The following is a 16,794-nucleotide window of genomic DNA, read 5'->3' on the forward strand; positions in this document are numbered from 1 at the left end:
TACGGATTATTGACACCCAGTCTCGTTTATGCCGCAGGGAGGAAATGGCCAAAGAAATGTCAGATTATCTGGCTAGGTAGGTATTACATCGTGACTTGAAATGTGAACTAATTAGTACGACTGATTAGTACGAGAGCCTAGAACCAGAGGGCACAGCCTCAGAACAAAACGATGCAGCTTTAGAAAGGAGATGAGGAGGAATTGCTTTCGTCAGGGGGTGGTGAATCTGTGGAATTCATTGCCACAGACGGCTGTGGATACTAAGTCATTGGGTATTTTTAAGGCACTGACTGACAGATTCTTGATTAGTACGGGTGTCAGGGGTTATGTGAAGAAGGCGGGAGAATGTGGTTGAGAGGGAAAGATAGATCAGCCATGATTGAATGGCAGAGTCGACTCGGTGGGCCGAATGGCCTATTTCTGCTCCTATAATTTATGAACATATGCATTATCGCCACCTCATTCAAGTGCGTGTACTGTAGGATGACACATTTTCCTGGTGTGCTGTTGCAGTGGAGATAACTGATCCACAGATCTCGGGCCTAGCCTCGGGAGGCAGATCTGTCAGCTGGGTTACTGCAGTGACCAGAAGGAGAGTTAATAGGCTGGGACACCTTGAACGAGACGCAACGTTGAAGATTAGTTAATTTAAGTAAATCCTTTGTGCTTAAGTAGATGAGGGTTTGGATGGGATGATCTCTGTAACATCACATTTCCTTATTGTCAGTGCTGCTAGTTAAATTCGTGTGGACGTCTCCAAAAGCTCCGTGTGTTGTGTTTTTGTGATCCGTGTCCCAGCAAACACACCGCAGCTTAGCGGTAAAGCGGAGAGGAAGTGGAGGGACGAGGAATGTCCACCAAACCACTGCTCCAGAACTGGAATAATGAACCTTGTGTCTCACTGGCCGTGTGGTAAATTAGTGTTCCCACACAGTAACTCCCTTAGAGTCAAAGAGCATGGAAACAGGCCCTTCAGCCCAACTTTCCCACGCCGACCAACATGCCCCATCTACACTAGTCCCACCTGCCTGTGTTTGGCCATGTCCCTCAAAACCTATCCTCTCTATGTACCTGTCCAAATGTTTTTTTTAAACATAATTATATTACCTGCCTCAACCACCTCCTCTGGCAGCTTGTTCCATATACTCACTACTCTTTGTACACAAATATCACACCTTAGGTTCTACCTGGATAACACACAACAAAAGTGTTTCACTGCACCTCTGTACATGTGACAATAAAATAAGCTAACTAAATCTTTTCCCATTCACCTTAAACCTGTGTGGTTCTTGATTCCCCTATCCTGGGTAAAAGATTTACCTCTATAAGATCACCCCACATCCTCCAAGGAATAAAGTCCTAGCCTGCTCAACCTCTTCCTGTAGCTCAGGCCCTCAAGTCCTGACAACATCCTCGTAAATCCTCTGCACTCTTCCCAGCTTGACACCATCTTTCCTATAATAGGGTGACCAAAACAGACCACAATACTGTGATGCCACATTCAAGGAACAATGAACTTGTGTGTGATATTCCTGAGACATTTGCGATACTTTATACAAAAAGGCACAAAGTGCTGGAGGAACTCAGCGGGATTTGACAGCATCTGAGGGGAACATGAATAGGTGACGTTTTGGGTTTGGACCTGTTTTCGGGCTGATTGTAGTTGGGGAGAATAAGTTTGAAGGGTCAGGTGAACAAAGCCTGGCAAGTGATAGGTGGAAAGAAAAGAGACAAGGTGTTGGACTAACTCAGCGGGTCAGGCAGCATCTCTAGAGAGCATGGATAGGTGTACAGGTTCAGTTTGGGACCCTACTTCAGACTAATAGGTCGATACAGGTGAGGGTGAGGGGGGGTGAATAGCAGATGGGTGGACAATGGCCAGAGACGAACAATAAACTAAAGGCTGTGAGATACGGAGAAAGGAAATGTGAATTGTGAGGGCAGAGTAGGGGATGTAGGTGGAATGGAATGGGGAAAGGAGGCGAGATTGTGGGAGAAACAGGTGTGCACCCAGGTGAGGCAGCGTGAAGAGCACAGTGGAGAAAAGGTGAGGGCGGGGATCGTGGGTTAGTTATTTGTGCCTGCAGTACTTTATAATGGTTCTCCTCTGATGAGGGAACGTTACATGTACCATTGCTTCCTTTTTAACCGGATCTTTCAGTTGACAAATTGAGATCTTCTTTGGGGTCTTTAATGTTATGTTAATCCCTTCACACAACTCTCACCATTTACACACTAACTTTGCTAACGTTCAGATCTTTGCCAGTCTGCTGTGAAGGGTTTTGTCTCAAATCAGAGGTGAAGGAAGCTGATGTGGGTGGATGCAAAGTCGGAGAAAAATGTAGTTATCGCGTCATACAGCACGGGACAAGGCCCTCATGCTTGTGTTCTGTTCCACTGTGTGCAAGCAAGGAAGTTGATATTTCTTAATCTTCACTGTTAAACCCACGCCAATAACACTCCAAAATCCAACAATATCAGAACGATAGCTTATTCATAAATTCTAGGAGCAGAATGAGGCCATTTGGCCCATCAAGTCTACTCCACCATTCAATCATGGTTGATCTATCTTTCCATCTCAACCCCATTCTCCTGCCTTCTTCCCATAACCCCTGACACCCGTACTAAGCAAGAATCTGTCAATCAATTTAAATTACATTTGAACAACTGATGAATTGCTTTTGAAAGCTGCCTTTTGCTTGGAATTGCACTAGGGCCCATCTTTAACTGTTCACTATGGGCGCATTTGCCTCCAAGTGCTCCCTTTTGGTACAGCTCCAGTTTGCTCTGCCTCTCCGGCTCTCGTCCTGCTGGAAATGCTGGCTTTATCTTGGCATCCCTTCCTTCTGGATTTGGAGGTTGTTTCTTAGCCTCGTGTAGTGAAACTGATTTACTTGGTTTTAGTTTTTTTGTTTTTGGTTTAGTTTTAAAGATACGCCGCGGAAACAGGCCCTTCGGCCCAGCAAGTCCGCACAGATCAGCGATCACCTGTACATCAGCACTATCCTACACACTAGGGACAATTTAAAATCATCACCGAAGCCAATCCACCTACAAACCTGTACATCTTTGGAGTGTGGGGGGGAAACGAAGCATCAGGAGAAAATCTCAGGGAGAACGTGCAAACTCCACAAAGACAGCGACCAAGGTCGGGATCGAACCCTGATCTCTGGCGCTGTGAGACACCAACTTTACCGCTACACCACTGTGCCACCCTCAAGCTGATACAGCTGCTTCACTGTGTAAACCAGCATCTGTGTCTACATCTCGCTGTGTACAATGTTTGTTAGTTAAACCCTAAATGTCTAAAGGGTATAACTGATATATTTGTTTTGTTTTTATTTAACAAAATTCTCCCCCTACTTCCGGTTTTAATATTTTTTAAAGATGCAGCTTGGAAACGGGCCCACTGAGTCCATGCCGGCCATCCATCACTCGTTCGACAATATCCCACTTTCTCATCCGCTCCCTACACAATAGCCAATATTTATTACAGGCGGCCAATTAACTTACCAACCTGCGAGGCTTTGGGATGTGGGAGGACACCTACGCGGTCACAGGAAGAATGTGCAAACTTCACACACAGACAGCACCTGTGGTCTCTGGCACTAAGGTTTCACCAGTGCTAAATCAACATTCCACCTACCTAACCCGTTGGCCTGACGCTTTCTCCTGCTTTGATCGTTTCATTGAAGGTCTGAATCGTGCTTTCTTGCCTCAGGTACTTTGTTACCTGGTTGGTCGCTCTCCGAGACAAGTTCCCCCCCCCCCCCCCCCCCCCTGCCCCTCCTGCCTGTGGGTTTCCTACCGATGACTGGTATTGTGTTTGTCCCTCTGTCATGTTGTCTCACTGCCCTGCCTCCTCCTCCTCCTCTCCACAGAAGTCCACAGGTCCAGGCGACCAAGGCCGCCGCTGGCATCAAGAAACACGACCTCAGCAAATGGAAATACGCCGAACTGCGGGATGCCATCAACACCTCCTGTGGTAAGAAGTCACTCGATATGTGGCCAAAGTGATCCAAGATGGCGCCCAACCCAGGCGACTTTGTGTGCTCGTCACAGAAGTGGATCTGCAATTACAAATTACAATCGCTCCACTCGTTTAAATCTCTGTACCGTATGGATGGCTTGATTGTAATCATGTATTGATTTTCCACTGAACGGTTAGCATGTAACACAAGCTTTTCACTGTACCTCGTTACATGTGACAATAAACTAAACTCAAACTCAAACCTCGGCTACACGGCGCAGGCTCTCCATACCAATCACAAACTCCATACCAATCTATGTATCTCTCTCTCCCCAGACATCAGTCTGAAGAAGGGTCTCGACCCGAAACGTCACCCATTCCCCTCCAGAGATGCTTGCTGAATTACTCCAACATTTTGTGTCTTATCTTCAGTTTAAACCAGCAACTAGTGCTGCGCCAATTATTTTCACAATTTGACCCCCTGTCTTTTTTTCCATATCCTGAAAACTTAGTCTTTAAATTAGCGATCAAGTTTCCTTTTGAAATTTGCTCTTGAACCTGACCACCACCCTTTAACTTGGTGGGACACCAGATCTTAATGTGCTCTATTTGTACATTACCTGTACTTGTACTTATCTCATAGATTTCTTGGCATCTGCTGTTCCTTGTGTGTCCTATTAATGCCTATGGCAACTGGTTGTTGTGCCCTTGCAGATATTGAGCTCCTGGCAGCCTGCCGGGAAGAGTTCCACCGGAGGCTGAAGGTTTACCACGCTTGGAAGTCCAAGAACAAAAAGCGTAACACTGAGGCTGAGCAGCGGGCACCAAAGTCCATCACCGACTACGGTAAGCACCACATTAAAAAAGGCAATTGAATGCACTTACCGTGTTCTTGTGATCACCAATTTTTACATCTTAGTTCCAAGCTATCTCCCCCTATTGTTGAGTTCCCTCTGACTCCTAATGCTCCTATGTTAGACCAAAAACAAGAGAATTTCTGCAAATAGAACAGTACAGCACAGGAGTGGGCCCTTCAGCCCACAATGTCTGTGCTGAACATGATGCCAAATTAAACTGATCTCATCTGCCTGTACATGATCCATATCCCTCTATTCCCTGCACTTCCATGTGCCAATCCAAAAGTCTCTGAAACGCCACTATCGTATCTGCTTCCGCCCACTGCCCGTGACAATATGTTCTAGGCTTCCAAAACCCTGTGTGAAAACAAAAACTTGCCTGAAACATCGTCATCAAACTTTACCCTCTCACCTGTGCCCTCTAGTGTTGGACATGTAAACCTTGGGGGGAAAGTTTCTGGGGAAAAGGTTCTGACTGTCCATGCCTCACATAATTTTATATACTTCTATTGTCTCCACTAAATCTCTGAAGAAAGGTGTTGTCACATAATGAGAACAACCTATCTGCTCAGTCACAGTGGAGGAGAGAGAGTGCGGGGCCCGGGGCAGCGGGGGAGGAGGGAGTGCGGGGCCCGGGGCAGCGGGAAGAGAGATTCCTGTTGTGGGAGTTACATAGAGATACAGCACAGAAACAGGCCCTTCGGCCCACCAAGGCCATACCGATCATCAACACCCATTTACACGAATCCTACACTAATGTGTTAGTCTCACAAAACATCCATTCACTCTCTCCAGAATTACTACTCACCCTCTCCTGAGGGAGCAATTTACATTGGGCCAATTTAACTGCAAACACGCAAATCTTTGGGATTTTGGAGGAAACTGGAGCACCCGGAGAAAACCCAGGGTACACACTCCGTACAGACAATACCCAAGGTCAGGATTAAAGCCCACACAAAACGAGCAACATTGTCTGGCACCTTAGAAGGCAGCGAAAAAGCCCAGATCCCCTCCCCTACTCAGTCCCGTGCCATCCTCTATAAACTGACTTCCGTCGCATAATTTTATATACTTCTACATCTTCCAGAAGAAGCTGTTGCATGCACTTATCTTCATCATTTGGATGAAGCACGTTGGTTGCGAACCACTTTCTGTCTCCCTGAGGTCGCGAAGGTGCTTTTCCCTCCTTGTGGTAACTGTTCACATGGAAACCCTGTCAATGTTGATTATCCTGGTCCCCTTTTCTCTGATCAGCAGGGTCATAGATTCATAGCACGGAAACAGCCCCTTCGGCCCAATTTGTCCAAAATCCCACATCTAAGCTATTCCGTTTACCCGAATTTGGCCCATATCCTTCTAAAATGTTCCTATTCTTGTATCTGTCCAAGTGTCTTTCAAATGTTGTTTCAGTACCCGCCTCAACTACCTCCTCCTGCAGCTCGTTCCATACACCCACCACCCATCACTGAGTGATAAAGCTGCCCCTTAGGTTCCTGTGACTCTTTCCCCTCTCACCTTAAGCCCATGTCCTCTGGTTCTTGATTCTCTTACACTGGGCAAAAGACTCTGTGTATTCACTCTACCAATTCCCCTCAGGATTTCACACCCCTGTAAGATCACCCCTCAGTCTCCTGTGCTCCATGGGGTGATGTCCTCGCCTGCTCAATGAACGATGCTGGGGACTTCTTATGGGTGACTTCATTCTAGTTTAGTTTAGAGCTACAGCGCAGAAACAAGCCCTTTGTCCCACCGAGTCCACGCTGACCAGTGATTCCCGTACTGTAGTACTATTCTACACACTAGCTACGATTTTACCAAAACCAATCTACAAACCTGCATGTCTTTGGAGTGTAGGAGGAAACCGGAACACCCGGAGAAAACCCACGCAGTCACGGGGAGAATATATAAATCCTGTACCGACAGCACCCGTGGTCAGGATTGAACCCAGGTGTCTGGTGTTAATCGTTTCATCGCCCCAGTCATCGTGCCGTTTAGAGTTGAAATCTGGGTTTTAATTCAGTGCTTTGTTTGGTCCCAACAGCTGAACAGAACCCTCCCCAGTTGCACAGTCGGCAGCAGGAGATCACTCAGAATCGGACACAGCGTTACTTCCGTATCCCTTTCATCCGGCCAGCCGACCAGTACAAGGATCCCCAGAACAAGAAGAAGGGCTGGTGGTACGCCCATTTCGATGGGCCTTGGATCGCACGTCAGATGGAGCTGCACCCAGACAAGGCACCCATACTGTTGGTAGCTGGTAGGTGGACAGTGGGCAAAACCCATGCACGGCAGCATTGCCCCGTCTTGCTTTGACCTCCCCGTCATGCATCAACCTCCTGGTCTTGCTTTGAACAGCATACACTCGGGTAATAGCTACCCCATCACAGGAAGGATGTGGCGGCTTTGTAGAGAGTGCAGAAGAGATTTACCAGAATGCTGCCTGGACATCAGGGTATTAGCTACAATGAGAGGTTGGACAACCTTGCATTGTTTCCTCTGGAGGATCAGAGACTGAGGGGAGACCTGATACAAGTATATAACATTATGAAAGTCATTGATAGGGTAGGTAATCAGAACCTTTTATGAATGGCAGAAATGTTAAACACTGAATGTCATTTGCAGTGAATGACAGGGCCTTGGGGAATGTTGTAGAGCAGGCGATGTTGAAAGTGGCGTCACAGGTAGGTAAGATGGTCAAGAGGTTTTTGGTACAATGGCCTTCATCAGCCACGGTATTGAGTACAGAAGATAAACACAAAGAGCTGGAGAAACTCAGCGGGACAGGCAGCATCTCTGGAGAAAAGGAATGAGTGACGTTTCGGGTCGAGACCATTCTTCAGACTGGTTAGGGATAAGGGAAATGAGAGATATAGACAGTGATGTGGAGAGATAAAGAACAATGAATGAAAGATATGCAAAAAAGTAACGATGATAAAGGAATCAGGCTTGAAAATGAGAAGCTAGTGCCCCTTGGGTGGGGGAGGGATTGAAAGAGAGAAAATGCCGGGGCTACCGGAAGTGAGAGAAATCAATATTCATACCACTGGGCTGTAAGCTGCCCAAGCAAAATATATGAGAGGCAGTGGTATGAACGCAAATTGAAGGAACAGCATCTCATTTTTTGCTTGTGCAGCTGCAGCCCAGTGGTATGAATATTGATTTCTCTCACTTCAGGTAGTCCCGGCATTCCCTCCCTCCCTATCCCTCCCCCATCCAAGTCGCACTAGCTTCTCATTTTCACCCTGCAAACAGCTCCTGTTTCCTTTATCATCGTTACTTTTTTGCACATCTTTTATTCATTGTTCTTTATTTCTCCACATCACCATCTATATCTCTCGTTTCCCTTATCCCTAACCAGTCTGAAGAAGGGTCTCGACCGGAAATGTCACCCATTCCTTCTCTCCAGATATGCTGCCTGTCCCGCTGAGTTTCGCCAGCTATTTGTGTCTATCTTCCGTTGAAACCAGCATCTGCAGTACACATATTTCTAACACATATTGAGTACAGAAGTTGGGATGTTATGTTCCAGTTGTACAAGTTGTTGGTGAGGCCACATTTGGATTATTATGTCACCCTGCTCTAGGAAAGATGGTGTTAAGCTGGAAAGGATGCAGAAAAGATTCATGAGGATTTTGCCAGGACATGAGGGCCTGAGCTATAAGGGGAGGTTGGGCAGGCTTGGACTTTATTCCTTGGAGCGCGAGAGGATGAAGGATGATCTTATAGAGGTGTATACGAGGGGAATAGTTATGTGAATGCTCAGTCATTTACCCAGTGCAGGGGAATTGAGAAACAGCGTACAAAGGTTTGAGATGATAAAGATTTAATATGAACCTGAAGGGCACGTTTTTCACAGAGAGGGTGATGGATAGATGGAACAAGCCACCAGAGGAGGTAGTTGAGGCAGGTTCTATACCAACATTTAAAGACATTTGGAAGGGAACATGGATAGGAAAGGCTGAGACGAATATGGACAAAACAGGGGCAGGTGAAACTAATGTTGATGGGGCATCTTGGTCGGCGTGGGCAAGTTGCCCCATCTAAGCCAGTCCCATTTACCCACGTTAGCTTCATATTCCTCTAGACCTTTCCAATCCATGTCCAAATCCCTTTTGGTTAGGTACATGGTTATGCATGGAATGGAGGAATATGGATTATGTGCAGGTAGATAAGTTGTTCTTGGCATCATGTTAGGCATGGGCTTGTTCTTGCTGTAAAGTTCTATGTAACTTAGCATCATGTTCAGCACGGGCGCTGTGGGCCGAAGGGCCTGTTCTTGTGCAGTACTGTTCTATGTTGAACCCATTATGTTTTACATGTTCCGTGTCAGGCAAGGACGACATGGAGATGTGTGAGCTTAGCCTCGACGAGACAGGCCTCACACGGAAGCGGGGCGCCGAGATACTGCCGCGGCAGTTCGAGGAGGTGTGGGAGCGCTGCGGCGGCGTGATCTACCTACGCAACGCCATTGAGAACAAGCAAGCCCGACCCACCTACGCCACAGCCATGCTGCAGAATCTACTGCAGTAGGATGCAATGGTGCCTGCTGTCTGGACAGAGAGGAATGGTGCAGAAAATAAAGACTTGTAAATGGAGCACATGGACGAAAACTGCGCTTCCTATTGGAAAATAACTCAGAGTTGAATTGAATGGGTTTTTTAGAACTTTAAACTCTTATGCAAGAATTAATGGATAAAACCAGTTGAGAAAAAAAATTAGGAATAACATTTAGTATTGGTGACCCTTTTCCCTCAAACCACTGGTAATTAATCATGGATAAAGGAAGCTCACAGATTAGTCCCAGGAGCCACAATGACGTTTGGAAGACTTGGCAAAGAATGACAAGTGGCTGGTTGTGATGCTGGTTCTTTTAACGTAGCGTGTTAGTCGATGTGTAAAATCCCACGGTTGTCGTTTTTATCGAGCAGTCATAAGGTACATAGTGCGTGGGGACAGCTCTTTGCCTTTCTGGTGATAGTGCCAGTAACCCACATTGTTAGAAACACCCAGTTTAGTCCAAATTCCACAGTTAGCGGCTCCCAGCCGTATTATTGCCTATACTTGAAGGTTTCGCTTTGATGAACTGTTAAACAGCCTGCGACCCTCCCTGACACTTCAGTACCCATGAGTCCTGGCCTTTTGGGTTCTTGCAAAAGGTTGCCTTTTTATTTCAAGCCCTCAGGCTCAACTAGGCATGATCATGTTGTACCTAGCTGACAAAGTTAGATTCTATTGAGTTCCAGCCTGGTTTTGTCCATTTCTATTTTGTGTGATGTTTTGTTTTTATGTGTAGTGAAGTCTTTTTGTGCGCTCCGTGATAATTGAATATTCAAAGCATTTATAAAGACTGTTTCTGTAATACATTATGTCTCAAAACTGGAACGGCATTGCTCTTTGCACCACACATCAGAATTCAAACCGCAGATGGACACAAGGGGTCGGTGTAGTTCTGGCCAGTTTGACAGTGGCATGACTTGTTCCTGATGTTATTTGCCATGTGGCTCTCTCCTCTTTCCCTACTAAACCCTGATCCACAAGGTGATTCCCCCACCTGGGCACCTGAAACATGTAATCTGTGCAAATAAGGGTTGCATGAATGGAGAAGAAAGAGATTAGCCCGGTATAAAGCTGACCAAAGATAGACACAAAGCGCTGGTGGAACACAGTGGGTCAGGCAGCATCTCTGGAGGAAAGGTTTGGGTGACATTTCAGATGTTGAATGATTGTTGAGAAAAAGGATTGATGACGTTTCAATTAAGACTTCACTTCACTGCAACCCTTCTCCATACTAAAAAGAGTCTAAAGGGACCGACCCAAAACTCATTCTTTTTCTCCAGAGATGCTGCCTGATCCGCTGAGTTACTCCAGCACTGAGTCTATCTTTGGTATAAACCAGCAAATGCAGTTCTTCATTTCTCCATAAACCTGAGCAAGCTAGGTCTGCTCCACATGGCTCTCGTGATTCCAGCTGGTGTTTAATGGTCGAACGAAATCACTGACTGTTGTGCTTATTTATTTATGATCTCCAACGTGTGAAAGATGTGCAAGTCTTACCTTAAAACCACCTGTTTTATTGGTACTTCCTGCACCATATGGACCAAGTCTCATTTTAAGAACTGCACAGTTATGTCATTTGATTTTTGAAATGTCCCTGACTGATTTCATGAGAAGCACAAAATAAACGCATTCCTTGCCTAATACCTTATATTGTGTATTTCACTCTAATGTCTCAGCTCTCCCAGATGAAAGATTTATTTTAGGTTTAGGTTTATTATTGTCACATGTACAGAGATACAGTGAAAAACATTTTGCATGCTATCCAATCAGATCAGCTAAATACTATACCAAAATACAATCAAGTGTAACTCGAGTACAATAGGTTGAGCAGAGGGGAAGATACAGAGTGCAGAATATAGTTCTCAGTATCTTAGCACATCTGTTCCAGAGACAAAGTCCAATGTCTGCAATGGGGTAGAGGTGAATCGGACAGTACCTTAGCTTATGTAAGTACTGTTTAGAAGCTTGATGACAGAGGGGGGAAAAGCTGTTCCCGAGTCTGGTGGTGCGCGCTTTCAAGCTTCTGTATCTTTGCATCCTTTGTGCTTGAGGAGTTTGATTATCCAGCACATTACACTCTCCCTTTGAACGAGTGGCACAGCAGTAGAGTTGCTGCCTTTTAGCACCAGAGACTCGGGTTTGATCTTAACTCTGGGTATTGTCTGTACGGAGTTTATACATTCCCCCGTGACCTCATGGGTTTTGGCCAGCGGCTCTGGTTTCCTCCCACATTCCAAAGACGTGCAGGTTTGTAGGTTAATTGGTTTGTGTAAATTGTCCTTAGTATGTACGACAGTGCAAGTGTAAGGGAAGATCGCTGGTCAGCATGGACTCGGTGGGCCAAAGGGCCGTGTTTCCACGTGTATCTCTCAACTAAACTAGCTGGCATGTGACTGGGACTTGAGGTGTAGGTATCATTGGCCTTTATGCCCATCCCTAGTTATCCTGATAGCTTAGACTCGAGGATGGTGAAATTACACCCATGGTAATCCATAGCCATGGGCTCATAATGAGCCAAGTGAGTAGCTTTAAGGTGAAAGGAGCAAAGGTTAAAAGAGGTGCGCAGAGGAATTTTTGTTTTTAAACAGAGGGTGGTGAGTGCCTGGAACATGCTACTGGGGATGATGGTGGATGCAGATATGATTGTAGCTTTTGAGAGACTTTAGGATAGGCACGTAGATATGTAGGGAATGGAGGAATATGGATTACGTGCAGGCAAATAAGTGATGGTCTTGGCATCGCTTTCGGCACAAACAATGTGGGCCGAAGGGCCTGGTCTTGCGCTGTACTGTTCTATGTTCACATCATTAGATAATTCAGCATCGAGAATCATTTCTAAGGAACACTATAAACCTTTATGTATGGCACACATTATTCAAGGATACGTAGCAACGTTTCTGTTAGGCTTATTATTATCACATGTACCAAGGTACTGTGAAAAGTTTGTTTTGTATACTATCCAAACAGATCAGATAAAACTATACAAAAATACAATCACGCCAAAATCAGGTACTACGGTAGGTAGAGTGAAGGTGAATATACAGTAAAGGTTGTATCCGAGTGTGTTCATTGCATGTGCTGTGCAGCTAACTGGGTGATGTGGGTATGGAGAGGATGTTTCCAGTAACAGGCAAATCTAGGACTTGGGGTCACAGCCTCAGAATTGAGTGACGTACCTTTGGAAAGGAGATGAGGATTTTTGCACCCAGAGGATGGTGAATCTGTGGAATTCATTGCCAGGTGGCTGTGGAGGCCAAGGCATTGAGTATTTTTAAAGCGGAAATTGATAGGTTCTTGATCAGTACAAGGTGTTCGCAAAGGTATTCTCTCCGCCCCCTCCCCCTCACATCCAGTCCCCTCTGACAAAAAGAGTCCCCCATACCAAAGCATCGCCTATCCATGTCCTTCAGAGATGCAGCCTGATCCACAGAGTAATTCCAGCATTTTGTCATACTCGTGCAGCACAGAAACAGACCCTTCCGCCCACTTGCCCATGTCAACCAAGAAACCCCATCTACCCTAGTCCCACCTCTGTGTTTGGCCCATATCCCTCTCAACTATTGTGTTCCACTCAAGATTCTAGCATCTGCAGTTCCTTATGTGGAGTACAAGGAACATGTTTACCATGGTTTAACCTATGCAGCTCAGTCAGTTACCATCTCTCCAGTGTCACCATACCTTGGGAGAAGGCAGCTCCCACTGTGGTAAATGGAAGTCGGGAGGAGTGTTTGCTGGTTTGGCTTTGCTATTGTCCCGTACAGTTTCAGCAGAGCAGCAATGGATATTCCTGGAGGTCCTGGGGAGATCATGAAACGTAGACCACATGGATCACAGCATGGGATTCTATGGTACAATAGCGCTAGAGTTTTGTTTATTTTTTTGGGCCATTTAAATATAAAGAAAGCATTTATTCTCCATTGCGTTGGGGAGAGATCTGCAGGATTTTGTCCCAGTGAAGGATCAACTCTTTGTTATCACATGTAGAGACGTACATTGACATTTTAATGTGTTGCATGCAGTTGTGTAAAGTATTGCCATGACTAGGCACAATCCCCAATTAGTACAAAGTTCATAAAAATGGTCCATGGCGACTTCATGCGTGCGCTGTCAGGTTTTTCCGCCATTTTCAAACTCATGTCCTGTCTACGCGATCGGTCGTCTGGAACGGCGCCTGATCCAGGCGAGTCCCAGGTTGCTGCAGGTCCTCCAGCTGTCGCCTCCCTCTGGATCATCCAACGAACCGTCGCCCCTTTCCTCAACCGGCCTCTTTCAGCCTTTGTGTCTCGGGGCGCCTACTGCAGCCAATCTTGATGGTAACATCCTAGTTCACTCTCTTACCGACCCCTAATCTTGCATCTGCCGTCGCCAGCTCCCTCCATGCTCCTCTCCGGTCCGCAGGGGATGGCTAGGGGCCGCTCAATGACGCCTACCTTCCAGGTACTTGGCGATCAGGATGGGATGTGGTTTGAGGTTGTGGCTTTCTATTCACTGTCCCTGTGGTGGTTAAGTGCGGTGAATTTCGTCACACAGGGCAGTGCAGTGGTGTAGCAGTAGAGTTGCTGCCTTATAGCACCCGCACAGTCACGGGGAGAACGGACAAACTCCGTATAGACAGCACACGTAGTCAGGATCAAACCCGGGTCTCTGGCGCTGTAAGGCAGCAACTCTGCTGCTGCACCACTGTGCTGTCCATTCTATGACTGAGCTATTGAGACCATATATGGTTGCTCCACAAAAGCTTCTGATCTATAGTGTGCCAAGATGCAGGGGGATTTAATGACAGTAACACCCATTGAAGGTCAGTGAGAGGTCAGTAGACTCTTGATGCCTGTGATGATGTTCTTCAGTGACATTGCCAAGCTATGTCCTGCTCACCAGTCATGGACACACTGGTGGAAACAGGCCCTTCGGCCCAAATCGCCCATGTCAACTGACATGCCCCATCTACGCTAGTCCCACCTGCCTGCGTTTAACCCATATCCCTCTAAACCTTTCCTATCCATATACCTATTCAAATGTCTTTTAAACATTGTGATAGTACCTCCTCTGGTACAGATGTGTCACTCTGATTAGTTTCCACAGGCTAAATGCATTTTGTTGTCTCTGTACTGTACACTGACAGTGACAATTAAAATTGAATCTGAATCTGAATCTGAGACTGCACCACAACGCTTCCCATGGGCTGTTAAACATTTGACATGAAGGGTCCCGACTCATAACTGTGAGGTTATCCATATGCGAGGTAAATGTGAGGTTATCCATTTTGGTGGCAAAAACAGGAAAGCAGACTATTATCTAAATGGTGGCCGACTAGGAAAAGGGGAGATGCAGCGAGACCTGGGTGTCATGGTACACCAGTCATTGAAAGTAGGCATGAAGGTGCAGCAGGCAGTGAAGAAAGCGAATGGTATGTTAGCTTTCATAGCAAAAGGATTTGAGTATAGGAGCAGGGAGGTTCTACTGCAGTTGTACAGGGTCTTGGTGAGACCACACCTGGAGTATTGCGTACAGTTTTGGTCTCCCAATCTGAGGAAGGACATTATTGCCATAGAGGGAGTGCAGAGAAGGTTCACCAGACTGATTCCTGGGATGTCAGGACTGTCTTATGAAGAAAGACTGGATAGACTTGGTTTATACTCTCTAGAATTTAGGAGATTGAGAGGGGATCTTATAGAAACTTACAAAATTCTTAAGGGGTTGGACAGGCTAGATGCAAGAAGATTGTTCCCGATGTTGGGGAAGTCCAGGACAAGGGGTCACAGCTTAAGGATAAGGGGGAAATCCTTTAAAACCGAGATGAGAAGAACTTTTTTCACACAGAGAGTGGTGAATCTCCGGAACTCTCTGCCGCAGAGGGTAGTTGAGGCCAGTTAATTGGCTATATTTAAGAGGGAGTTAGATGTGGCCCTTGTGGCTAAGGGGATCAGAGGGTATGGAGAGAAGGCAGGTACGGGATACTGAGTTGGATGATCAGCCATGATCATATTGAATGGCGGTGCAGGCTCGAAGGGCCGAATGGCCTACTCCTGCACCTAATTTCTATGTTTCTATAACGCCACCTATCCATGCTTTTCGGAGCATTTCTGGAGAACATCGATTGTCTGAAGGGCTTCAACCCTAAATGTCAGAGTCTGAAGAAGGGTCCTGACCCAAAACATCACTATCCATAGGCAGCATCTATGGAGACGCTGCCTGACCAGCTGCAGAACTCCAGCACTTTGAGGCATTTTTGAGAACAGCGTCTGCAGTTCTTTGTGTCAATATTTTAAATGTACTGAGGCTAAGGGGTCCCACTCTCACACGGAGAGGAAAGAGTTTAGGGCCTGTCCCATTTAGGCTATTTTTAGGCGACTGTCATAGTCGTAGCAGGTCGCCAAAAACTGCCGACTGGACCCCCTTTCAACATAACATTTGAAATAGAATCATTACTTTAACAACAAAAAACCCGAAGTCAGCACCAGCGACAACCAACGTGAACCTGGCGACAACTACGACAGCGTCTACGTCGGGGGAAGTCAAGTTATGCTCATTGACATCAAACCTACTGTCGCCGACAATTTTTCAACATCCAGCGGCAACCAGGAAGATGCTACGACTCTTTGGACGACTGAGGAGACATACAGGCAACATCCCGGCGACCATGTGGCAACAGCCTAGTCGCCTAAAAAATCGCCTAAGTGGGACAGGCCCTTAAAGGGTGAAGTTTGTGATGCTATTTCAGACAATGACACTCCCACACGTGGTGCAGAGGCAGTTCTCGGTGCTTTCCTTGTCCCAACATTAGTTAATGTTTCTTGCTTCCACTCTGCTCGTTTTGCTTTCCCTCTCCCACCCCCTTGCATTTAAAATCTGTTCATCCCACACACACACAATATAAACATACAAACTTACACGCGCACACAAAGACACATGCAACAAAAATAAATTATCACGCGCAAACTTGCGCATACACTAAACACACACGCACACAAAAACACACAAAGTGCTGGAGTAAGTTAGCGGGTCAGGCAGTGTCTCTGAAGTACATGGATAGGTGATGTTACGGGTCAGGACTCGTCTGCAGACTATCCATGTTCTTCAGCGATGCTGCCTGACCCGAGTTACTCCAGCACTTTGTGACTTTCTTGTGTAAACCAGCATCTGCAGTTCCTTATTTCTACATATATACACATGCACACACCTGTGAAGTTCCTTCTAGAACAGAAGAGTTCTATTATTTTGAAACTCAACCCAGCTTCAGGTGGTGAAAATGGTCCACGTTACCATTGCGGAGTGCAGTGCACAGGAGGCAGAATGTAACCGGGTGAATGATCTGGGAATTCTCCCCTTTTATGTTGTTCCATTGATCAATGAAGCCACGTGTCTGCCTGCATCTCCCACACCTCGTAAGCACTGGGTTTGATACTTCAT

General features: G+C 46.2%; 1 protein-coding gene across 1 annotated transcript in view; it reads left to right on the top strand.

Annotated features, from left to right (window-relative positions):
* Positions 1–11,032, top strand: part of myo6a (myosin VIa) — a 173,374-nt gene extending 162,342 nt beyond the window's left edge. The window contains 5 exon segments of the mRNA XM_055639474.1: positions 38–76; positions 3,882–3,985; positions 4,685–4,816; positions 6,869–7,084; positions 9,158–11,032. Of these exon segments, the coding sequence (XP_055495449.1) occupies positions 38–76; positions 3,882–3,985; positions 4,685–4,816; positions 6,869–7,084; positions 9,158–9,357 (691 nt within the window). The 3' untranslated portion in view covers positions 9,358–11,032.
* The last annotated feature ends 5,762 nt before the right edge of the window (positions 11,033–16,794 follow it).

This window comes from Leucoraja erinacea, chromosome 8 (genome assembly GCF_028641065.1).
Source record: "Leucoraja erinacea ecotype New England chromosome 8, Leri_hhj_1, whole genome shotgun sequence".
Classification (NCBI taxonomy): domain Eukaryota; kingdom Metazoa; phylum Chordata; class Chondrichthyes; order Rajiformes; family Rajidae; genus Leucoraja; species Leucoraja erinaceus.